This window comes from Mangifera indica, chromosome 7 (genome assembly GCF_011075055.1).
Source record: "Mangifera indica cultivar Alphonso chromosome 7, CATAS_Mindica_2.1, whole genome shotgun sequence".
NCBI lineage: Eukaryota > Viridiplantae > Streptophyta > Magnoliopsida > Sapindales > Anacardiaceae > Mangifera > Mangifera indica.
The window spans coordinates 17,497,523-17,520,703 of record NC_058143.1 but is presented as its reverse complement, the minus strand read 5'-3'; the positions used below and the strand labels follow the sequence as shown (position 1 = coordinate 17,520,703).

Genomic DNA, 23,181 nt, shown 5'->3' with positions numbered 1-23,181 from the left:
AACAATTGTATTATTTAAAATTTAAAATAATTGTAAAATATGTTAATGGCCAAAATCATATTACTTTCACTTATACATCAAAGTTTGATTACTGATATAATATATGGTTGTGATGTGGCTCATGATTGATTTATATCATATTGATAAGGATTAGATTCACACCGAATTGAGTGTGAATACAACTCAATTTAGAAAGAGCCAAACTCACTAAGCGCACTTTAAAAGTATTCAAATTTAACTTGTTTGAGATAAATCAAGTTAGAATTTGATCATATTAAAACATTTTTTTTATACGTACTAATTAAAATGACTCATTTTAATCAATTTATATTAAATTTTTCAGGTTCACGAACTTGACAAGTTGAACACCCTTAAAGTTGAAACTCAAACTTGAAATAAAAAATATTTAACTCTTTATCTCAAACTCGCTTAAACCCAATTTGAATTTAATCCTATTAATGATTTCATGAAAATTAAAAATTAATTTACTCTTCTTTCTTATTATGACTGTTTAGTGTTTACTTTGAAGGATCTGTGGTTTCTGCACTGAAAGGTTTAGAGAGGATGGACCAAGATTTTCCAGCGTCTAACAAAGAAAAACTTAGCATAACAGTATCTCCACACCATTAAAAATTCAGTGAGATGGCCATCCACATAATTTATAGCTAAGTTTTTTATCCAAACACAAATGTAAAATTATTTACTCAAAGCAAGTCAACATATTCAGTTACAGAACTAAGACTCAGCTTAAAAGTAGCTCAAATTACAAAAACTTATCCGAACTCAGGTGCAAAGTGTTACCTTTGCCAACAAAGTTTGTTCCCACCTTCTCTCATTATCTCATAGGCAAGTTTGTATTTTTCTAAAGACCCTGTTCCAGATTCTATGTATTTACATGCTGTTTCTCTTAAACTCCACAACATTAAGGCCCTGAGTTCTTGAAAGCTAACCCTTGATTCTACATCACCGACAACACCATACACAGCGTTTCTTGTCCACCGATGTAAGATATATTGTGGTGGGATTTCCTTTATGTCCAACAGGTTTAACACTTTTAAGATATGCCTGCAAAGTATTCCTTCAAATTCAAACATCTGACAACTACAACTCACATTTAGAGGGCCGAAGGTTACAGCATGCTTCTCATTCTCATTTCCACACTTCCGCACCAAGTATCTGACAATGCTTCCTTCTTCATAAGTTTTTATTCCAAAACAACTATAGCTTTGCACAAGCTCATTCTGAAATATCCTGAAAACAGCAAGTGTATAAAGCCTTCTGCATTGCTCTTCCATTGGTTCCTTTGTTTGTAGCACCGCCTGCAGATTAAATGTGTTGAAATCTTCTTTCCTTTCCTGCTCACGACGTTTCTCAAGACCTTGATTGTATCGTGAAATAAATTCTCTAAGTGCTGTCTGGGCAGTTAAAGTTGAGCCAAAGAATGATTCAATGCTTTCACCTATTGGGATGCCAGCAAAGAAGGTGCCATGTAAGTACAATGGAACCCAACTTTCACGCTTTTCATACATTTGTTTTAGCCAAAGATTCTCCTTCAAGCCATATTTGTTTACAAGTTCAGTCCACATGGAATTGAATTCGATATTTGTTTGACTCTGATAGATGCACTTCTCATACTCATTCATAAATTCACTGGGCATTGACCTAAAAAACTCTCGTTCCTTTGACCTAATCTGCCACATTGAAAAACGATGGCGGGTCCTAGGAAAAACTTGGGCAATTGCCTGTTGGATAGCCATGTCTTGATCAGCTATAATTGACTTTGGACAACACCCAGACATTGCCTGAAGCCATGTTTGAAACAACCAACTGAAAGACTCCTTTGATTCATTAGCTATTAAAGCACACCCTAAAAGCACAGGTTGCTTGTGGTGGTTAACTCCAACAAATGTTGCAAATGGTACGAGGTAATTACTTTTCCTATATGAAGTATCAAGATTAACGGCATCACCAAATTGACTGCATGAATATCTAGACCTACCATCTGCCCAGAAAACACTCATGCATCTACCATCAACAACTTCCACTGAGTGAAAGAATCCTGTATCTTCTGCCTGTCTGGCTTGAAAATACTCAAATAGCACACGATACCAAATACTTCCAATGTTGTTTTCAAGATTTCCTTTCCCAAAAATGCTGTTATTTATTTCAGCTAGATCCACAGAGTCTAAACCATCACTCACCTCATCTATAAATTTCAGAGAAGTTGAAGAAATCTTCCTACTGGTCTCCATTCGGCCATCCAGATCATGATTATGATTTTTCTCAAGACGGTCCGCTATCCAACTTCCAGAATCTTGTCTCTTTATCCTCATAAATGCTCCACACCCTACTCTTGAAGGGTGTTGAAAGCCTTCCTTTGAGCACACAAATCGTCGGGATGTAATTGATCCATCATTCTTTGAGCGGAACAACTGACCAATCCGGATTTTAAATCCAGTAAATCTAGCATACGCTTGATAAAATAGGTACGCTTCATTAGCTGAATTGAACTCTAGACCTGGGTATGGTTCGGCTATGCATTCCCCTTCATCTCCCCCTTTTCTAAGGCGTTTGACACTAATAACACCAGATGAGCATGGGCGTCCTTTATCAACTTCCCCAAATGATATGATTTTGGACCTTTGTAACATATTAGATGATTTTGCAACTCTAGTATTTCTCTGATGTACAACAGGTGAACAATTTTCCTCTGCAGATCCAAGATCATGATTGTGATCCTTCTGGACTTGGTCAAGAACCCACTTCCCAGAATCACGCTTCTGTACCCTAATGAAGGCTGGGCAACCTGTCCTTGAATTGAGCTGAAATCCCTCCTTCGAACAAACATATCTCCTAGAAGAAACTGACCCATCGGTTCGAGAACGATACAACTGACCAGTTCGAATTTTGAATCCCACATGTGCAGCATATTGACTGTAAAATTCACGTGCATCATCTGCTGAATCAAATTCTAATCCCACATAAGGTTCATTTCCTGACTCATTTTCATCCACTCCATTGGCATTATTAGCCACTTGTACCACTCCGAGTGGAAATGCTTTTAAAACCATAGCTTTCCCCCAGTCTTCAGTGTTATCATCAGTATCAGAACTGTGTGAATGCAAAGGAAAAACAAAAATGAGGAAAACTTTTTCCCCTTTAATTTTAGCAGTTGTTCGAATGGCAAAACATAAAAAAAGTATAAAACTAATTATAATTTCACTCAAGACAGGCTAGAAACAAAAACAGTTCAAATGTAACACAGCACTCGAAAGATTATAAAATAAGCAAACACCATAAATTGTCCAAACTCTAACGTTAGTGCCAAAAGATTTCAACACACAGGTTCCTCAATAAAAAGGGCAAAATATTCCGAGTTCTTTTTCTCGTTTCCTACAATTCCCCAGCAAACAAACAGTGTAATAAGGTAAGAAATTCCGAAAACAAAAAATTTCCAGAAGCAAAAGATCAATCTAACAGATTAATACAGATTATAGAAACCGAATCCAAATTTATGCAAAACAAATCAAATGCCGCAAATCAAAAGAGGGGTTTCGCAGTCAACGTAAAAGTTATCACCTCTTCAAATCTGTGAAGTGACCGGAGCCAGAATCTAAAGCCATATCCGGAGAAATTTAAAACAAAAAACAGCGACAATCTTGTGTAGGGATTCGAAGGTTGATTTACAGTTTGATTAAATTCTATTTATAAGGTTTTGAGAAATTTGTTTGATTTTTGGCGGGAAGAAAGAAAGAAACAGAGAGAAAGCACACCTTTTAATGAAAGCCCAGTCTCTTCATCCTCTCCGCCCCCTTTGTTTTGTTCGCCTGCGACTGCAAGTTTGGGGTTTGACCATTTTAAGGTTAATCAGCGACTTAATATTCGTATTCTATTTATGTAATATGTTTTACTAATATAATAATGCCTCATGGTCAATTAAGTAATTTCAAACATATATTTAAACCTACAGTATAAAAGAAAATGTCTGTCTAAGGGCAAAGGACTATTTCCCAGCCAAGATCTACAGCGGCAGTCACCCCTCTCCATAAGATCTCCAGCGGCATTCACCAAAGCCCCTAGCTTTGGAATTTTCATCTGTTTCACTTCCCTGTACCGAGCTTCAAATCGCTGCTGCTCTGTGAGTCCAAGTATCAATCTTTTTTTCAATTTCAAAATAATTTCTTCGTTATAATTTCTATTTAATCTGAGAAGAGAAATTATTTAGAATTAAAGTAATATTTGATGGGAAGAGCTTCATCATCTGTTATAGCTTTTCTTCGCAAAAACCCTCCTACCCGTCAAAGCTCTAACTTCCATTTCAGAAATCTGTCGATAGAATCCAAAGAAACCCCACAACTCTGCTCAGACTTTGCCAAAGAAGTTTGCAAGATTATTAGGACAAAGCCCAGATGGGAGCAGACTCTGCTTTCTGATTTCCCTTCTTTCAGTTTTAATGATCCAAAGTTTTTTCGCCAGGTTTTGGAGCACCAAAACAATGTGCTTCTCTCACTTCGATTCTTTCATTGGTTGAACTCTAATTATACACTTTCATCTGATTTAGATTCGTGTAGTGCTCTGTTTGATTCTCTTGTTGCGGCCAAGGCTTGCAAGGCAGCAATGGATTTTCTTAATCATACTGCTTTTAGTCCTGATCCGGGTTCAATAGAGCAATGTATACGGTGTCTTTGTGAGTGTGGATTGGTTCAAGAAGCAATTGGTCTGCTCTCAAAGTTGAAAGAAGTGGGAGTTTCTGGTTCCATAAAAACATGGAATTCAGCATTGTTGGGAGCTCTTAAGGTTGATAGGACTGACCTTGTGTGGAAATTGTATGAAGATATGATTGAATCTGGTGTTGTAGCCAATGTTGATACTGAGACTGTAGGTTATTTGATTGAAGCTTTTTGCAATGATAGGAAACCTTATAAAGGTTATGAACTTCTTCAACAGGTTTTGGAGGAAGGTTTGGAGCCTGGGAATTTCACTTTTAACAGATTAATATCAGAGTTTTCTAAAATGGGGAAATATGATAGAGTATCTGAACTACTCCACACAATGGTGGCAAGGAACCATGCTCCAGATAGATACACATACCAGGAAGTCATTAATGGACTTTGCAAGAGTGCAAAGAGGCTTGAACTTTGCAAGAGTGGGAAGAGGCTTGACAGTTATCAAATTTTTAATGATGTCAAGGAGAGAGGGTATGCAACTGATACGGTCAGTTGCAAGACAATGACTCATGAACTAAGGCGTGAAGCTTATCGAGTTTTTAATGATATCAAGGAGAGAGGGTACGCACCAGATACAGTCAATTACACAACAATGATTCATGGTCTATGTAAAATGGAATGGATTGGGGATGCTAGGAACCTGTGGTCTGAGATGATTAATAAGGGATATCTTCCAAATGAGTATACATATAATGCATTGATTCATGGATTTTGCAAGATTGGTAAGTTTGAAGAGGCTAAAAAGTTGCACAAGGAGATGTGCAATAGGGGTTTTGGAGAAACCACAGTGGTTTACAATACTATGATTGCAGGGTTTTGCTCACATGGAAAGATAGATGAAGCTTATTGCTTGTTTGAAGAAATGATGCGAAAGGGTATCGTTCATGATGTGATTACGTATAACACTTTGATTAAAGGATTTTGTACCCAAGTTAAGATTGCTCGTAGTGCAGATCAGTTGATAAAACAATTTGCACTGGGTCTACAACCTTCATTCTCTTATGCCCCACTAATTAAAATGCTGTGTCAAATTGGAATGGTAAAACAAGCAAAAAAACTATGGACCATTATGTGTAATAGAGGCCAGGGCCGTAATCATCCATGTATAAAACTACGGGCCATTATGTGTAATAGAGCTCTGGGCCGTGATCATCAATGTAGAAGAGCAGAGATACATAGCAAAAGGAATGCAACAGTTCATCAATGGAGAGGTTGAAGAAGAAAAAATCATCATTATATCAAGAGCAAGGATACATAGCAGAAGGAATGCAATGTTTGATAAATGTATAGGTGGAAGAAGCACAAAAATTGTGGAATGGTATGTGTAATTGTTGAAAAATCAGAGATTGGTAGTGTCTCTCAAAAAATTATAGGTTGGATGATTCTTTACTTGTTTGGTAACTTTGTTTTGGGTAGGTTATGTAAAGTTTCTGTCATTCTCTAGTCACTCGAATTTTGTTGAAACATTATCAGTGAAGATCCAAGAAAAGAGACTAGGTAAAGCTTATCCAACTTTGTTGCTTGTAACTTTCTGTAACTTGATTGTGCTCTAATTCAACAAGAGGATTTATTGAAATTCTTTAGTTTAATCCAGGGTCGACAGATACTTTTGGAACACTGTTTTACCTTCTCCTTTTTCATGCAATTAAGAATTATGTGTAGATATTTTTGCATCTAGTCTTGAGAAGCTCTCACCTTTGGTTGCATGAATTGCCTGGAAAATAGATAGGAAGTGATTGTGGTGAATAAGTCAAGTCTTTGAAGACTTGATAACCTATTGATCATTAACCACAAAAGTCAATTTATTGGGATAGCAATATTATACGTATCTATTTTGAGTACACAAATAAATATATACTTATATTTGTTATTTCATAATTAGATGTTACTTTTTTTTAAATTTAAAATCACTAAATCACATGATGACACATATAAGTATGTATCCATTTATATACTCATAATAAATACGTATAGATTTATTGATATTGGAAATCTAATCACATTGGAAAATTGCTCCCTTGTTTTTTGAATTTTAAAAGTAATTTAAATAATATTTTTTAATTAATAAACATTTTAACTAATTTTTTCTGATAATTTTCCTAGTTATGGGTGGGATACTGAAATTCATTGGAAATTTATTATCTTGATCGACGAGTGGCTTTGACCATGATTGCAACAATTCTTTATTTATTTTTAAACATTTAGGTTGTAACATATGTGTATGATATTGCCATCTTGTCCTATAGCTCTTATGTTAGGTATGGGATAGAACAAGAGTACACCTTACTCCAAACAAATGTGAAGTGGCCTTTGGGTTGGCCTGTTGGAGGCTACCCAGGTCCTCAGGTAATGATTTGATTCACAATCATCAATCAATATAAATATTGTTTATATTATTGCTAATACAGAACTCTACAAAAGCTCAGCCCAGATAATATGCACAATTCTTATATGTTTTCAGGGTCCTTATTACTGTGGGGCCGGGGCTGATAAGTCATTTGGCCGTGACATCTCAGATGCTCATTACAAGACTTGCTTATATGCTGGTATTAACATCAGTGGCACCAATGGGGAGATTATGCCAGGCCAGGTTTACCACTCATCATTGGCCTTTCTTTCTGGCTTATGGACTTCATTATCATCACAATAATTTCATTGTTCATTCATTCTTATTTAATCTTTCACCTATTCGCAGTGGGAATATCAAATAGGTCCGAGTGTGGGCATTGTGGCTGGATATCACATCTGATGTTCAAGACACATTCTTGGGGTTACTCTTCCACATCATTATTTCAGTAACGCATGGTAGTCATTTAGTTGGAGAGTGATCTTGATGGTAAAAGTATTTGCATTTGGCAAATATATGATTCTTGTAAATTCAAGTCTCTATTGACTCCTATGTTATAATCTATTAATGTGCTTCATAATATGTGTTAAGGATGAAAATGTTTGAATTAAAATTTTCACTTTTTACCTAAAGATGACATTTTAGAGGACTTCTTTGAACAACACTGAGATCAATTTATTGATATCTTTTGTTGAAGTAACTTGATAGCATGTGTTCACAATGTTTTTCTTTTTAAATCCGTTTATTCTTTTGAATTGAAATTCAAGATGAACATAGCGCAAAGCTTACAGAAATTTTCCATTCTCTCTTGAAATCTTTACAAAACAGATTGAATAGATAAGGATTAATCATGTGCTTACATTCAACTTATTTGGTTGGTTGTTTTGATAATGAATAATTCTTATTCTACTCTGTCTTGACGGAGAATCACTGAGCAAGCCAGTGTTGTACTCTCACTTGATCCAAAACCGATAGAGGTAATATAATCTTCATCAAACTTCAGTTCTTGCTATTTCTCAATATTGATCACACCTCTACTTGATGTTGACAGGGTGATTGGAATGGTGCTGGATGCCACACCAACTTCAGGTATTTGGAAAGTCATATATACTGTAGATTAACGTTTAGTTGAATCAAGGAGAAAGCTAAAATATCGATGATATAATCCAACACTTGAATCTATGAGGGAGGATGGTTAAAATGCTGTGTCAAATTAGAATGGTAAAACAAGCAAAAAAAAAAAAAATGTGGACCATTATGTGTAATAGAGGCCAAGGCCGTAATCATCCATGTAGAAAACTGTGGGCCATTATGTGTAATAGAGCCGAGGGCCGTAATCATCAACATAGAAGAGCAAAGATACAAAGCAAAGGGAATGCAACGTTTCATCAAATGGAGAGGTGGAAGAAGAAAAAATCATCATTATATCAAAAGCAAGGATACATAGCAGAAGGAATGCAATGTTTCATAAATGTAGAGGTGGAAGAAGCACAATGAAAAATCAGAGATTGGTTGAGAGTCTCTCAAAAAATTATAGGTTGGATGATCCTTGTTTGGTAACTTTGTTTTGGGTGGTAGGTCATGTAAAATTTCTGTCATTGTTGCTTGTAACTTTCTATTCCTTGATTGTGCTCTAAGTCAGCAAGAGGAGTTACTGAAATACTTTTGGAACACTGTTTTACCTTCTCCTTTTTCATGCAATTAAGAATTACCTGTAGATATTTTTGCATCTAGTCTCGCGAAGCTCTCACCTTTGGTTGTATGAATTGCCTGGAAAATGAATAGGAAGTGATCGTGACGAATAAGCCAAGTCTTTGAAGACTTTATAACCTTTTGATTATTGACCATGAAAGTTAATTTATTAGAATAGTAATATTATATATATTTATTTTGAATATATAAAAAAATATATATTTATATATTATCATGTGATTGAGTATTATTTTTTTAATTTAAAATTTGAAAATCTAATCACATTGAAAAATTGGTCTTTTGTTTTTTAAATTTTAAAAGTATTTTTGCAATGTTTTTCGATTAATAAACATTTTAATTAATTTTTTCCGATAAATTTCCTAGTTATGGGTGGGATATTGAAATTCATTGGAAATTTGGTTGGATCCGAGACGTATGCAACGGGGTCAGCCAAGACTAAACGTCATCGTCAGAGTTACACAGAAAACGTGTGGGTCGCATAACAGCATTAACAGGCATTAGATTAGGAAAAAGCCAACCACGATGCGACTGTCCTTTACACACAAAGTTTAACCAACCAGTTACACTAACATACCTCTAACCACCGTCGTCAACTATTATGCTAGCTATTATTATTAGAAGTGCAAATTAGCCGAGAAAAATATTCAAAATTAAAATAAGAGAAAGAAAAATCCGTTGAGCGAGAGAGATGTCGGGTTACGAGAGCGTGAGGACCAAAGACGACGAGAAATTCAATGTAGACCTAGAGGGCGGCTGCGGTGATCAACTGTACCCAGGTATTAGCCTTGGGGAAAACCAACTCCGATGGGGATTCATCCGTAAGGTCTACGGAATTTTGGCCGCCCAGATCGTGTTGACCACTTTGGTCTCCTTCGTCACCGTCCTCTACTCTCCCATCAACGATCTCCTCAGGGGCAGTTCCGGCCTCATCATTCTCCTCTCCCTCCTCCCCTTCATCTGTATGTTCATATCTCTTATCATTTTTATTCTTTTACTAGATTCATTTGGCTGATTTCAACATTCGCTAGGTTAGTTAATTTAATGGATTTTTTAATCTGTGTTTTAATTGGATTATGATTTATCTTTCAATTGTTTGGGAAATTTTCGGAATATTTGTTGGTAGTCCCTTGAATTTGGTACCCCGATGGAATTGAATCTGATCTCATACGGGAACCATCTATATAGTTATTATTTGGGTCTTGATTTATCCTTTTACAGTCAATATAATTTCCTTCTGGTATAAACAAGACATCATTCTTTAACATAGATATGATTACATGTGAAAGATATGTATATTTAAAATTTTATGTGAATACGTCTGATGAGTTTATACTTCATGTGTTCAAGATTGGGCGCCCCGTAGAATTTTGTTCTTTGCTGACATCTGTGTTGTTGATATTAACTTTATATTGGATCTAAAATCCGTGCAGTGTTGTGGCCGTTGCATGTGTATCACCAGAAGCACCCTGTGAACCTGATTGTTCTTGGTCTCTTCACTGTGTCAATAAGTCTCCCTGTTGCCGTGACCTGCGCTAATTCCTCAAGTCAGTATAGTAGCTTTTCTGTTCACTTGAATTTACTCCGCCTAGTGGCGCTGTCCATTTTCCTCTAGCTTCTACAACTGTGACTTGATCCTTGTTATGCATTCAATTTGTTTTCAGGTAGGATTGTGCTTGAAGCACTAATTCTAACCTCAGCTGTAGTATGCTCTTTAACTGGCTACACTTTCTGGGCCTCTAAGAAGGGCAAGGACTTCAGCTTCCTTGGACCAATTTTATTCACCAGCCTCATTATCCTTGTCCTGACTAGCTTTATGCAGGTATGAGGTCTCGGTTTTGTTGAATTACCTTGTTATCTACAATAAATAAATGCATGAATTGGCATACATGTTTGGTAGTTTTCTTACATTATTTGATAAGCCTTGTGTTATGCTCCAGATGTTCTTTCCTCTTGGATCAACTACTGTCGCTGTATATGGTGGAATTAGTGCCCTGGTCTTCTGTGGATACATTGTTTATGACACTGATAATTTGATCAAGCGCTTCACATATGACCAATATATTTTGGCCTCTGTCACTCTTTATTTGGATATACTGAACCTGTTCATTTCCATTTTGCGGGTGCTGAGGTCAGCTGACAGTTAGGCATACAGTGGTCTACAACCAGCCTGGGTTAGTCTTGAAACAGACCATGTGTTGGCCAGTTTATATGTACTTTAAATTTGAAACTGAAGTATGAACCATGGTATTGAAGATATTGTACATGTTCCCATGTACTCGTGTTAGTGTCCTCGCAAACTTTCTTAAGTGTGATAAACAGACATATAATTGGGATATTTATACATTTGATGCTCTTGCCCTCTGCAAATGTGTTTTTTAATTATTCATGAATTTTGCTTGAGATGCTGTCACTGGATGGATACTGGAATAGCATGCTTATTGATTCATTTAGAGTTTGGAATGGATGGCAGCATGTTGGTTTTTCATTGAACACAGTCAATGAGAAAAATTGATGGAAATAAGACGTTATTATACATAGATGATTATATTTGGTTTTCAGCTTGGCAGCAGCTTTGAGGGCTTGCAATATATGGTTATCTGGAAGTATAACCGATCGTGTTGACATTCCAGTCCTAATTAATCTGTGGTTGCTGCTTGGATTTGTTCGTTATATCTATCATTGCATTGAAGGCATTCCTATTTATATCATCATCCAATCATATGTTATCATCTCTGTTTATACTGATACATTAATAAGATTTATTTGGATATATAGTTTTTATTGTTATTCATTCCCCTGCATGATAGTTGGACCATAATTTTCTGATATTCTCTAGACTTGGCAAGAAATGCATTTTTTGGTAGGTAAAAAATCATCAAACAAATTGTAAACCTTTCATCAATTTCATGTACAAAAATGTCTTTTTCTTATATATATTTTACTTGTTCATTACAGACAAGTATTTGGTTGAACCAATCCAAGTGTCTCTCCTATCACATTATTACAAGAAGATTGAGCCACATGATTCAAATATGTCAAATTTACATTCTGCAATCGAACCTCTGTGCATGGATACAAAGTACTACAATCAAATTTTATAGCCACAGTTGTTGCCGATGTTCCTTCAATGTCTTGATACATTACATCTCTAATTCTTACCCCAGATACCTAATATCACAGAACAAAATCAAAATCAAATTGAAATTAGTTCTGCATATATTTTCTTGCTCCTTTTGTGCAATGATTATAATATAAAGAAATTCATATGGGATTTTCTTACTTGGCGAGGACAATTTAACTTGTGAGGGCAATAGTTTTGGTCAATGACGATAGGGTTTTGAACATTTTGTATGGTGGCATTAATGAATCGAACACCTTCAACAAATCCATTGCTAGGCCTCGCCCAAGACTTTATCCTAAACCCATTCTTGGTACCTTTAAAAAAGGTCTTCTGGACAGTCACATTTTCTACTCCTTGTTCATCCATGTCTTTGCCTAGGCTTCCAATGCTGCAAAACCGAAACCGCCATCCACGGAAATAAAGTCCTCCAGGAAAATCATTTTTTTGAAAAATAGGCACTGTAACAGGGTTTGTAGTAAAATTCCATAAATATACAGTTTTCAGGGAATAAATTGGTAGAAAAATTACATATGTAAGCTAATATTAATTATAATTATAATTTAATAAAATCTAATAATTAAATAGTCTAACAACAGATAAACTTTAAGTGATTGATAAAAATAAACTTAATATACTTAAAAGTTATTATTTGAATTGATAATACTAGCATAAGCCTTAAGGCAATCTTTGATGGAAGACCTATCATATATATTGACTAGGTGCTCAATCTAAAATCCTATGTATTATAGACTATAATTTATAGTTTTTCCATTGAAAGTTGTCAGGTTTCAGAAACAAAAGTTGGGCACTTCATTTATATAATCTCCGTGGATTTATGGATTTAAATTACAAGGCAATATTCCAAGTATTTCTATAATTTTAAAATATTTAATTCAAAATTTTATAATTTATGTGTAGATCTTACGAATTAGAATTGCATTAAGAAATATCACCTTATGCCATGGCCAGGACCACAGGTGATACTTTCAATCCACAAGTTCTTCGTTCCCGGGCCAATGGAGATACAGTCGTCCCCAGTTTGTATAGACGAGTTTGTAATCATTACATTTCGAGAGTACTGAACATGTATACCATCTGTGTTGGGACTATCACTAGCAGCTGTGACATTAACTTCTTCAATATGGATATCTTGACAACCGTTGATCACAATGTGAAACATCTGACTGTTTAGTGACGAAACTCCATTGATTCTGATATTGTTTGAGTTTGTAAAGCTCAATGTCTGCAATCCAGTAGAAAAGTCAAATCAGAAAAAGAAAATGTTAAAGCAGTTAAACAAAGTAATTCTGCAATACCGTGGCTCCGGTGGGACAATTATAGCTGGCAGCCTTGCAAGCCCATAAAGCCGATCCATTTGCATTCACTGTCCCACCGACGATGGAAACATTGTCAACCCCTTCAAAGCTTAGCCAATTATCAGCTTCACCAAGGACATTGTAATCTAACGGAGCCACCAGTGTTCCATCAATGAGTATTTTAATATCAGAGCTTTTGCAGTCGCCTTTAAAAGCCACGGAGGAGCCGAGCAAGTAAGTTCCTTTTGGTACATAAATGGTGGTTGATTCTGTAGAGCCACAGGCTGCAGCCCATGCATTGAGAAATGCTTGAGTGGAGTCTGTTACTCCATCGCCTTTGGCTCCAAAACTCAACACATTATAGTTGGTGGCTGCAGAAGATGAATGCAAGCATACAATCAGAAACGTGTAAAGGAAAGTAAGAAACTTCATTTTTTCTGAATTAAAGCACACGGGGAAGCTAGAAATGAAGAATTTAAAGACGTTAGTAAGGAAGAGTTGAGGGGTGGAAGTTGAAAAGCGAGGGTGTAGTTATTTTTTCAAAAGCACGTAGGGGAAGATGAAACTGATAGATTAGATAAGAAGGAATGAATGATTTCAGCTGCAAAATGAAACCCACAGAAAGCAGCGCCGGAAAAATATTTAATACCCCTCTAATTAATGCGCCTGGGGCTCGTACGTTCATTGTAATCAGTAACTGATCGGAGAATATTCAGCTGAAACTTCTGATGATATTATTTTGAGCTGGAAATTAATCATAAATTCTGAATTAATGGCTAAGCGAAGAAACTTGTAAAGCAGGGCAAAAATTTGATGAAGAGGATTCAGGCAGCGCCCGACAATCAGTTGCATAGAATTTAGGGAATTAGAAAAGTCTTCATTCTCTTCACCAAAAATAAATGATTAGCCGAAAGGCCATTGATGTAGGAATTAAACAATCCAGAGCCTTTCTCACATTAAAATTCTTGATAGTAATTAATGAAAGCTACCAACTTTGCCTTCTCAGGAAAAAGTTTCTACACAAAAATTCTTGTATGGAATTCTGCTTTCTCCCCTGCCAGAGGCGTTGCTTCTTGGTCTTCCTGAGATCGCCTATTGTGAAGGTGGTAAGGTGGTCAAGGCATAGATTCTCCGTGTCAAGCTCTTTGTTTAGCCCTGGCGGGCTGGCTTCCTCTGTATTTTCTGTTCTTGGTGGTTTGTTTGTCCTTGTAAATTCTTTGGTGCCCCTCTTGAACTCTAACTTTGTATTTTCTTAGATAGGCTTCAAGAGGAAGTTAGTCTCTCCTTGTTGTTTGCGCAACCTAGGAGATCTGTCCTATGGTGCGTTTTAGTCGCCAGTCTCTTGTTCTCTCTTCGGTCAAGAGATTCAAGTTTTTGTCTGCTGATCTTTTGAAGGTTTCGATTGGTTTTTCTAATATATTATCACTTACCCAAAAAAAAAAAAAAAATCCTTCGGGTTGGCTTTATCACCCTTATTACGAAGAGATACAAGCTCATTGTGTTAAGGAAAATCCTAGTATGGAAGGATAGGAAGACCATTTTTCCTTTTCTTCTACCTTATTCTTCTTCTTCTTCTCTAATTTTGTACAATATCTTACTGTTATTCCATAAAGTTAAATCTCTTATTCTCAATAAATCTTAGATCTTCAGCTTCACTCAACTAAAATGGTCCTTTGTACAATATCTTTTCAAACAGAATTACTTGAGACTGCATTGAGAATGAAAGTAAAGGTGTTTGATATGTGAGACTGTCAAACTGTTAAGAGTGACAGTGAGTGGCATGTGTGTTTAGATATAAATAATGTAATTTAGAAGAGAATAGTCAGGGTTTGGTGGTGAAAAAAAGAGATAAAAATTGAGATTATGAAAGAAATGAATCGAAATGAGTTATTTGAAAGCAGAGGTGGAAATGGAAACTCAGGTGGCAATGAAAAGAAAAGAATTTATTTAGGAAAAGAAATAATAAAATGAATGACATACAGTTCCATCTTACCATGTACAAAAGCATTTTCATTACAATTTAATATTACAAACAATTGCTGGGTTGAACCATGCCAAGTTCCTTCCCAACTGCATTACTACAAGATGATTGAGCCACCTGGTTTAAATACTTCAAATTCACATTCTGCAATCTTATCCCCCTGCAAGGGTACTTTGTGCTGCAATCTAACTTTATGGCAACTGCTGTAGCAGACGTTCCTCGAATATTTTGATATGTTACATCACTAATTTGTATACCAGAAACCTGCAGGATGAACAACAAACAAACATATTTAGAACATAAAGGATCTAATATTTCCCATTTGTGAAGTAGAACTTTGGCAAATCTTTACCTGGCCCGGACAATTTAAGTTGTGAGGGCAGTAGTTTTGGTCGATGATAATGGGGTTTTGAACATTTCTCATAACAGCATCCATGAACCAAATGCCTTGAACAAATCCATTGCTAGGCCTTGCCCATGACTTTATTCTAAATCCATTTTGAGTACCTAAAAAAGTTGTGTTTTTCACTGTCACATTTTGAACTCCTTCCTCATTCATATCTTTCGCTAGGCTCCCAATGCTGCAAATTAAATATATATCCAGAGAAATTAGTACTCATTTGTATACTTAAAAAATGTATTAACATAACATTACTAGTTGAAATGTACCTAATGCCATGGCCAGGGCCGCATGTGACATCCTCAATGAATAAGTTCTTGGTGCCAGGGCCGATGGAGATGCAGTCATCGCCAGTTTTAATGGAGGAGCTCGAGATCTTGACATTTCGAGATAACTGGACATGAACGCCGTCGGTGTTGGGGCTATCGCCGGCCGCTATGACTTTAACACCTTCAACGAGAACATTTTGGCAACCGTTGATGACAATGTGAAACATTTGGCTGTTTAGTGACATGACTCCATTGATTCTGATGTTGTTTGAGTTGCTAAAGCTCAGTGTCTGCAAGACAACGCATAAAATCAAAATAAAGCTAAACTGTAAGCCAAACTAGCAGCAAATTAAGTTATGTAATACTCACCGTGGCTCCATTGGGACAGTTTGAGCCTTTAGCCTTGCAATTCCACAGCGCTGTTCCCATAGCATCCAGTGCTCCACCGATAACGGAAACACCGCTGACCCCTTTAAAGCTTAGCCAGCTATCAGCTTGACCCAGTACACGGTAGTCCGCCGGAGCCACCAGTGTTCCATCAATGCGAAGTGTAATATCCGAATTTTTACAGTCACCTTGAAAATTGATAGAGCCAAGCAAATATCTTCCTTTTGGTACATAAATTATGGCTGATTCAGCAGAGCCACAGGCTGCAGCCCATGTTTCGTTAAATGCTTGGGTGGAATCCGTCACACCATTGCCTTTGGCTCCAAAGCTTAAAACATTATATCTTGTTGCCGCCGATGATGGGTACGAGTAAATAGAGAGAATGAGAAGAAACAAGTAAAAATGATTACTGAGGAACCTTTTCACCATTTTATATGAAATCAAAGAAAGCAAGAGATCTGACGATAGCTGAGAAGAAGTTGCAAGCAGTTATAGTTAGGATGAGTTTGTGGGGAAGAAGTTGAAACCGTTCAGCTATTTATGCCAAAAACATTAATATTTTTTACAGTTGTTTGGATTAGATAAGCAGGAATCAAGTAGACTCGAAGAAAGTCGAAAGGGTAAATGAAATTTAAAGAAAGCAGCGCCATGGCGATTGTTGGTCTCTTACATGTATTTTCTTATTACGTGATTTCTAATGCACAGCCATGGCTGACTCCTGCCATTATCACATGCAATGTTAATGTATTTCCTTACGTAATTCCCAATGCACAGCCACGGCTGACTACTGCTTAATTCGTACCATATCAATTGCATTATCATGGATTGCTTTTTTCGTAAGAGAGAGAGCTTCTTCTCCGAATGGCAGAGTTAGGGCTTGAGTGGAACTCAACGTGGATTCAAGGTTTTGCTAAAACCACAACCATCATAAAATTCCAGAATAATATTATATACACTATTTTATAAAAAAATAATAATGTGTCATTATATAATTAATTAATTAAAAATTAAAAATAAAATAATATTCAATTATATGATAATACATCATTATTTAAATATCGAGATAAATTAAGATAATATTTAAATTAAGAGAGATAACAAATTAATCTATTAGAATAAAATAAAACTATATATACGAATAAATCTTTTATATAATCAAGATAATAATTTATAATTGAATAATATAATTATTTTTTTAATTAATCAATTAAATACTATCCTATCAAATTTTATTAATAAATTTTTATAATTTATTTTATTTGTAGAGAAAAACAGCCCGAAAGATACATATGGTTGGATTAGACGGAAGAAATGGCGTAAAGCTGAAGAAATGTGAATGAATCCTGAAGAAAACAGCGCCGAAACGACTGTCTCTCTCTTACATGTATCAAGTTTCGTAATTCTTAATTAATATAAAAGAAATTAATTAATAAATATTAGATGTATAAATACCTTTTTATAAACTTTACGTATAAATTTAAGTAAAATCATATAAAAAAATGGATTTACGTATAAATCTAATGCGACAGAAAATTTCTAGTATTGGTTTAATTAAATTCTTTACTAGTAATTAAGTAAAATCTTAATTTTGATTAGTGTGGCTTTGTGAATTAGAAAACAATTAATCTTTGTAATTATGCCAATGCATATTTTTTGGTAAGTTAAAAAAAATATATTTATTGGCATTTTTTCAAATTAAGGCAGTTGACGTGAAGTTTAATGAATTTAGGGCATTTTTTCAATTAAAAATATTATAAAGGCCAAAAGATAATCCTCTCCCAAGATTAGTGTATTCCCAAATTTTTAGTTGTAAAGTTTTAAAAATTTAAATATTTATTCTTATATTAAAATTTTTTGTTAAAGTTAAATATAAAAATATCATCTACTTAAAAATTTGTATCATATTTTTTTTTTTTAGTTTAAAAATTCAATCATTTTCTCCGTTTAAAATTTTAAAAGTGATAATTTTTTTTTTAGAGTTTTTTCTCTTTTTTTTCGACGACCATTAGCTAGTGTCCCTGAGTCTCATCTTCTCCCGTCAATGGTCTCCTTCCCACCATCTTTGTTCCTCTTCTCCTGTCTTCTTCCCACTTTCTCTCGTTGAATCCTTGTAGAATAGTAGAGAGAGATAAGAGAAATTGAGAGAGAGAGAATGCGATCAGAGACAACAAAGTTCATCGAAGTATGGTGATGGAAAAAAATAAAACCTTAAGGAGAAAAATACAACTTCTCAAAACTATTAGTAAAACAAATGGTTATATTTTATATAAAATGAGGGAAATATGATGAAATTTAATTTTTAATATTTTTAATTAAATAACATTTTTATCTTTAATTTTAACAGAATGATGAATATTTGAGTTTTTAAAACTTTACAGATAGAAGTTTAAGAATACACTAAACTTGATGTGAAAATAAATTTTTTAGCTTATTATAAAATAATAAGTAAAATCACATGTATATATTTTAAATACATAATTAAAGATATATATATATATATATATATTATATAATTAAATAATTTTAAAATATACGTAAGGGTGACATCCTAGACTCAAAATAGAGCAGTTAGAGGGAAAGTAGAAGTGTTTGAAATTGAGAAGTCAAAGAGTTGGTGTTCAATTAAATAGAGTGAAGAAGTCGTCTTCTAGGGTGGCTACCGGACAGTCAATCACAGAGCAAATATGTAAGCTCGTCAAACATGAACATATTTAGTAGTAACGACCGAAGATAAAAGAATTTATTTGGGAAAAGAACTGATAAAATGAATAACATACAGTTACATTTTATCATCCACAACAAAGATTTTTCATTACAATTCAAAATTCACAGACAATTGCTGGGCTGAACCATGCCAAGTTCCTGCCCAACTGCATTACTACAAGATGATTGAGCCACCTGGTTTAAATACTTCAAATTCACATTCTGCAATCTTATCCCTCTGCAAGGGTACATTGTGCTGCAATCTAACTTTATGGCAACTGCTGTAGCAGACGTTCCTCGAATATTTTTATATGTTACATCACTAATTTGAATACCAGAAACCTGCAGGATGAACAACAAACAAAAATATTTAGAACATAAAGGATCTAATATTTTCCATTTATGAAGTAGAACTTTGGTAAATCTTTACCTGGCCCGGACAATTTAAGTTGTGAGGGCAGTAGTTTTGGTCGATGATAATGGGGTTTTGAACATTTCTCATAACAGCATCCATGAACCAAATGCCTTGAACAAATCCATTGCTAGGCCTTGCCCATGACTTTATTCTAAATCCATTTTGAGTATCTAAAAAAGTTGTGCGTTTCACTTTCACATTCTGAACTCCTTCCTCATTCATATCTTTTGCTAGGCTCCCAATGCTGCAAATTAAATATATACCCAGATAAATTAATACTTATTTGTGTATTAAAAAATATATGCACATAACATTACTAGTTGTAATATACCTAATGCCATGGCCAGGGCCGCATGTGACATCCTCAATGAATAAGTTCTTGGTGCCAGGCCCGATGGAGATGCAGTCATCGCCAGTTTTAATGGAGGAGCTCGAGATCTTGACATTTCGAGAGAACTGGACATGAACGCCATCGGTGTTGGGGCTGTCGCCGGCAGCTATGACTTTAACATCTTCAACGAGAACATTTTGGCAACCTTTGATGACAATGTGAAACATTTGGCTGTTTAGTGACATGACTCCATTGATTCTGATGTTGTTTGAGTTGCTAAAGCTCAGTGTCTGCAAGACAGGGCAAAAAATAAAAATAAAGCTATTACTGTAAACCAAACTAGCAGCAAATTAAGTTATGCAATACTCACCGTGGCTCCCTTGGGACAGTCTGAGCCTTTAGCCTTGCAAATCCACAGCGCTGTTCCCATAGCATCCAGTGCTCCACCGATAACGGAAACACCACTGACCCCTTCAAAGCTTAGCCAGCTATCAGCTTGACCCAGTACACGGTAGTCCGCCGGAGCCACCAGTGCTCCATCAATGCCAATTGTAATATCCGAATTTTTACAGTCACCTTGAAAATTGATAGAGCCAAGCAAATATCTTCCTTCTGGTACATAAATTATGGCTGATTCAGCAGAGCCACAGGCTGCAGCCCATGTTTCGTAAAATGCTTGGGTGGAATCCGTTACACCATTGCCTTTGGCTCCAAAGCTTAAAACATTATAACTTGTTGCCGCCGATGATGGGTATGAGTAAATAAAGAGAATGAGAAGAAACAAGTAAAAATGATTACTGAAGAACCCTTTCACCATTTTTTCTGAAATCAAAGAAAGAAAGAGATCTGATGATAGCTGAGAAGAAGTTACAAGCAGTTATAGTTAGGATGAGTTGGTGGGGAAGAAGTTGAAACCGTTCGGCCATTTACCAAAAACATTAATATTTTTTACAGTTGTTTGGATTAGATAAGGGGAATAAAGTAGATTCGAAGAAAGTCGCAAGGGTACATGACATTTAACGAAACCAGCGCCATGGCGATTGTTGGTCTCTTACATGTATTTTCTTATTCCGTGATTTCCAATGCACAGCCATGGCTGACTCCTGCTATTATCTCATGTAACATTAATGCATTTTCTTACGTATTTCCTAATGCACGGCCACGGCCACGGCTGACTCCTGCTTAATTCATACAATATTAATAGCATTATCACGCATTGAGTTTTTCGGAATAAATTCTTAAACTCCTTCCACACTCGTAAATTTAAGCATTAATGCGTCAAAATTAACATTAAAGGTTTGTTGTTTAACCTTTCACTGAAATAAGGTCAAATAAAATGTCGCACCTAATATTTGACGAAATGACAATTGTTACCTTCTGAGTTTGAAAAAGATGATTTGTTATGTATATGTCAAAATCAAGGGTTAGTTATAACTTGGATTGAGTTGTTAATATAGGGTTGTAAATGTCATTTTTTAAAGATTTGTTAGGAAAATTAGATAATTTTCATATTTTGTTTTGAAAGTCATTATATTTTTCTTTTTTAGTTTGAAAAAGTGATATCTACACATATAATTTATCTTAACATTTTCTGTTTGGATGTTGGTGTGCTCAAGTTTGGTCCATATTTTGTTAGTATTTTTTTATTTTTTTATTTTTTAAGTAAATGTTTATTTTACACCCGAAAGCAAACAACCTAAGCTTATCTTCAGAAACGATGACAGCAGAACAAAAGAAATCACCAAAGCAAAGCCTTAATTATAAATTGAAGGGTTATGTTCTCTGTATTCGATTAAGTAATTACTATGATTAATGCTGCTAAGGCTCAGTCTAATAAACGTACGTGCATTTCAATCCATCTAATTAATTTGCTTTACACGTTAACCAGTAGCTTGTTTGTCACATTGCTTCTGCATAACTTAATTCAGCAGCACAACTATTTGAGAAGGAGCCATTCATTTTAATCTAATAATTTATCTTAATCACTAGGATAATAATTTTTTAGCATACTGGGATCCCTCCTTTGTTGGTTGAATGGATAAAATAAGGTACGGTGATCGAACTAACAAATATTATATCAAATAAATCAAGGTTTTATAAATATAATAAAGACTTAAACTTAAGTTTTTTTTTTTTAAATTCTAATGTTTTATAAGTTTTGTTAACTCTTAAGTTTTATTGTCTCATTTTGTCCTTGATTAATCAGTAAGATGTAAGATTTCTTAATGATGAATCATCCAAATCATTCTCACAGTTCAAAATTTTCTTTGTAATAGAATGGTTCTTCAGTTTTCCAGAGAAAAGAAAAAACCGCTTCAGGTTTGATTTTCAAATGTTGGTAATCAAAACCAGACATGATTCTGGTTCTACAACTTACTACTATAGTTAGAAAGAACAGCTAGTCTCACTATTTTTGAAATATATAGGCATAGACTAAAGAAAACTTAAGTCACTGCCAACAAGTAAAGTCAAATTAATGATCTTAAGAAACTTTTCTTGCTATGGAATCTGACATGATTTGGTTTCTGATTCATGGACACTTTTTTTGCAGGTTTTACATATTTGGCATTGGCATGCAGCTGCAGAGCCCTTCTGGGAAATTGCTCTTTTTTGTGTTCTTTTTTGTTCCATCTTTTATGGGATGCTCATCATGCCCCTTGTGTACCATTTTCATCTTTCTTCATTAACTACTGTTTTAGCATACACTTTCATAGTTAATAAGAAAAACTCAAATATATAGTTAAGTTGAACTTGATTCAGTAACACCTTCTCGACCTGCCATCGCCAGAAATTGTTCCTTCTTTCCCTTCAAAAACATCACATATAAATTGTAAATAAAAGGTAAATGATAGGTAAAATATTCCAATAGAAGAAGGAAGATGACAATGCTGTAAATTCTTTCAAGCTTAAGCGGCATTCCTCATGTATTATGCACAAACACCTATATAAATTACATTTATTTGAAGCCCTCGAACGCCTGAAAAAAATTCTACAAAGGAACAGCCATGGCCATGCAGATGTTTAAGTTTAACCCCCATATCCAGTTACAACCAAAGCTCCTTATTACTCCCTCTATGTCTATGAACCGGCTCTCTCGCACTCTCTCAAGTCGCGTCGTGGTCTCCGGCCGGATTGGTTTTACTTCACGGCCCTCTCCTTCTCATGGCCTCTCTCTCAACCAGCATTACAACCCCAACGAAACCTTTCCGATCAAAATCAACACCACCGCCAGGCAAATAAAAACTCCACCAAACAACAAACAAATACTACTGTCAGGTCCTACTGCTGGTGCTGATGAAGCAGTGACTGAGACAAAGCAAGATGAAGAAGGCTTGAGCAGTGAAGAAGAGAAGAAAGAGCATGAACATGAGCTGAGATGGGGATTTATAAGAAAGGTATACGGCATTTTAGTGGCCCAGCTCATGTTCGCCAAGCTTTTGTATGCAGTTATGAAGATGTACCCTCAAATCA

General features: G+C 35.3%; 6 protein-coding genes across 7 annotated transcripts; 2 read left to right on the top strand and 4 right to left on the bottom strand.

The window, feature by feature from the left end:
• Positions 1 to 670: 670 nt before the first annotated feature.
• Positions 671 to 3,886, bottom strand: LOC123221637 (protein FAR1-RELATED SEQUENCE 7-like). 2 transcript variants are annotated; one of them, XM_044644506.1, is made up of 2 exons: positions 3,774 to 3,886; positions 671 to 3,111 (listed from the first exon to the last, which is right to left on the bottom strand). In XM_044644506.1, the coding sequence occupies exon 2, from the start codon at positions 3,069 to 3,071 to the stop codon at positions 798 to 800; it is 2,274 nt and encodes a 757-aa protein (XP_044500441.1). In that variant the 5' UTR covers positions 3,072 to 3,111; positions 3,774 to 3,886; the 3' UTR covers positions 671 to 797. The 2 variants fall into 2 exon arrangements, with proteins under 2 accessions (XP_044500441.1, XP_044500440.1); XM_044644505.1 differs by lacking the exon at positions 3,774 to 3,886 and adding an exon at positions 3,580 to 3,767.
• A 115-nt stretch (positions 3,887 to 4,001) lies between these two features.
• On the top strand, positions 4,002 to 6,400 carry LOC123221271 (pentatricopeptide repeat-containing protein At5g18950). The gene is made up of 2 exons (XM_044644068.1): positions 4,002 to 6,045; positions 6,144 to 6,400. Exon 1 carries the CDS (start codon positions 4,243 to 4,245, stop codon positions 5,941 to 5,943), a length of 1,701 nt encoding a protein of 566 aa, XP_044500003.1. The 5' UTR covers positions 4,002 to 4,242; the 3' UTR covers positions 5,944 to 6,045; positions 6,144 to 6,400.
• A 3,005-nt stretch (positions 6,401 to 9,405) lies between these two features.
• On the top strand, positions 9,406 to 11,154 carry LOC123221646 (BI1-like protein). Its single transcript, XM_044644516.1, has 4 exons — positions 9,406 to 9,746; positions 10,218 to 10,331; positions 10,449 to 10,606; positions 10,725 to 11,154. Exons 1-4 carry the CDS (start codon positions 9,476 to 9,478, stop codon positions 10,929 to 10,931), a joined length of 750 nt encoding a protein of 249 aa, XP_044500451.1. The 5' UTR covers positions 9,406 to 9,475; the 3' UTR covers positions 10,932 to 11,154.
• A 582-nt stretch (positions 11,155 to 11,736) lies between these two features.
• LOC123221538 (polygalacturonase-like) lies at positions 11,737 to 13,656 on the bottom strand. The gene is made up of 4 exons (XM_044644371.1): positions 13,225 to 13,656; positions 12,862 to 13,151; positions 12,068 to 12,296; positions 11,737 to 11,955 (listed from the first exon to the last, which is right to left on the bottom strand). Exons 1-4 carry the CDS (start codon positions 13,654 to 13,656, stop codon positions 11,737 to 11,739), a joined length of 1,170 nt encoding a protein of 389 aa, XP_044500306.1.
• A 1,594-nt stretch (positions 13,657 to 15,250) lies between these two features.
• LOC123221537 (polygalacturonase-like) lies at positions 15,251 to 16,690 on the bottom strand. Its single transcript, XM_044644370.1, has 4 exons — positions 16,244 to 16,690; positions 15,875 to 16,164; positions 15,558 to 15,786; positions 15,251 to 15,469 (listed from the first exon to the last, which is right to left on the bottom strand). The coding sequence occupies exons 1-4, from the start codon at positions 16,688 to 16,690 to the stop codon at positions 15,251 to 15,253; spliced, it is 1,185 nt and encodes a 394-aa protein (XP_044500305.1).
• A 2,371-nt stretch (positions 16,691 to 19,061) lies between these two features.
• Positions 19,062 to 20,542, bottom strand: LOC123221939 (polygalacturonase-like). The gene is made up of 4 exons (XM_044644929.1): positions 20,081 to 20,542; positions 19,711 to 20,000; positions 19,395 to 19,623; positions 19,062 to 19,306 (listed from the first exon to the last, which is right to left on the bottom strand). Exons 1-4 carry the CDS (start codon positions 20,525 to 20,527, stop codon positions 19,088 to 19,090), a joined length of 1,185 nt encoding a protein of 394 aa, XP_044500864.1. The 5' UTR covers positions 20,528 to 20,542; the 3' UTR covers positions 19,062 to 19,087.
• Between the last annotated feature and the right edge of the window lie 2,639 nt (positions 20,543 to 23,181).

What these genes read in the sequence shown, in the direction of transcription:
- LOC123221646 (XM_044644516.1), top strand. Translation starts at nt 9,476, where the DNA reads ATGTCGGGTTACGAGAGCGTGAGGACCAAAGACGACGAGAAATTCAAT. An exon ending in GACCTGCGCTAATTCCTCAA is followed by an intron (nt 10,332 to 10,448) that starts GTCAGTATAGTA and finishes ATTTGTTTTCAG; the next exon opens with GTAGGATTGTGCTTGAAGCA. An exon ending in TCCTGACTAGCTTTATGCAG is followed by an intron (nt 10,607 to 10,724) that starts GTATGAGGTCTC and finishes GTTATGCTCCAG; the next exon opens with ATGTTCTTTCCTCTTGGATC.
- LOC123221271 (XM_044644068.1), top strand. Translation starts at nt 4,243, where the DNA reads ATGGGAAGAGCTTCATCATCTGTTATAGCTTTTCTTCGCAAAAACCCT.
- LOC123221939 (XM_044644929.1), bottom strand. Translation starts at nt 20,527, where the DNA reads ATGGTGAAAGGGTTCTTCAGTAATCATTTTTACTTGTTTCTTCTCATT. An exon ending in ACTGTCCCAAGGGAGCCACG is followed by an intron (nt 20,001 to 20,080) that starts GTGAGTATTGCA and finishes CCTGTCTTGCAG; the next exon opens with ACACTGAGCTTTAGCAACTC. An exon ending in ACTTAAATTGTCCGGGCCAG is followed by an intron (nt 19,307 to 19,394) that starts GTAAAGATTTAC and finishes TTCATCCTGCAG; the next exon opens with GTTTCTGGTATTCAAATTAG.
- LOC123221537 (XM_044644370.1), bottom strand. Translation starts at nt 16,690, where the DNA reads ATGGTGAAAAGGTTCCTCAGTAATCATTTTTACTTGTTTCTTCTCATT. An exon ending in ACTGTCCCAATGGAGCCACG is followed by an intron (nt 16,165 to 16,243) that starts GTGAGTATTACA and finishes GTTGTCTTGCAG; the next exon opens with ACACTGAGCTTTAGCAACTC. An exon ending in ACTTAAATTGTCCGGGCCAG is followed by an intron (nt 15,470 to 15,557) that starts GTAAAGATTTGC and finishes TTCATCCTGCAG; the next exon opens with GTTTCTGGTATACAAATTAG.
- LOC123221538 (XM_044644371.1), bottom strand. Translation starts at nt 13,656, where the DNA reads ATGAAGTTTCTTACTTTCCTTTACACGTTTCTGATTGTATGCTTGCAT. An exon ending in ATTGTCCCACCGGAGCCACG is followed by an intron (nt 13,152 to 13,224) that starts GTATTGCAGAAT and finishes ACTGGATTGCAG; the next exon opens with ACATTGAGCTTTACAAACTC. An exon ending in AGTTAAATTGTCCTCGCCAA is followed by an intron (nt 11,956 to 12,067) that starts GTAAGAAAATCC and finishes CTGTGATATTAG; the next exon opens with GTATCTGGGGTAAGAATTAG.
- LOC123221637 (XM_044644505.1), bottom strand. Translation starts at nt 3,623, where the DNA reads ATGGCTTTAGATTCTGGCTCCGGTCACTTCACAGATTTGAAGAG. An exon ending in CACTTCACAGATTTGAAGAG is followed by an intron (nt 3,112 to 3,579) that starts GTGATAACTTTT and finishes GCATTCACACAG; the next exon opens with TTCTGATACTGATGATAACA.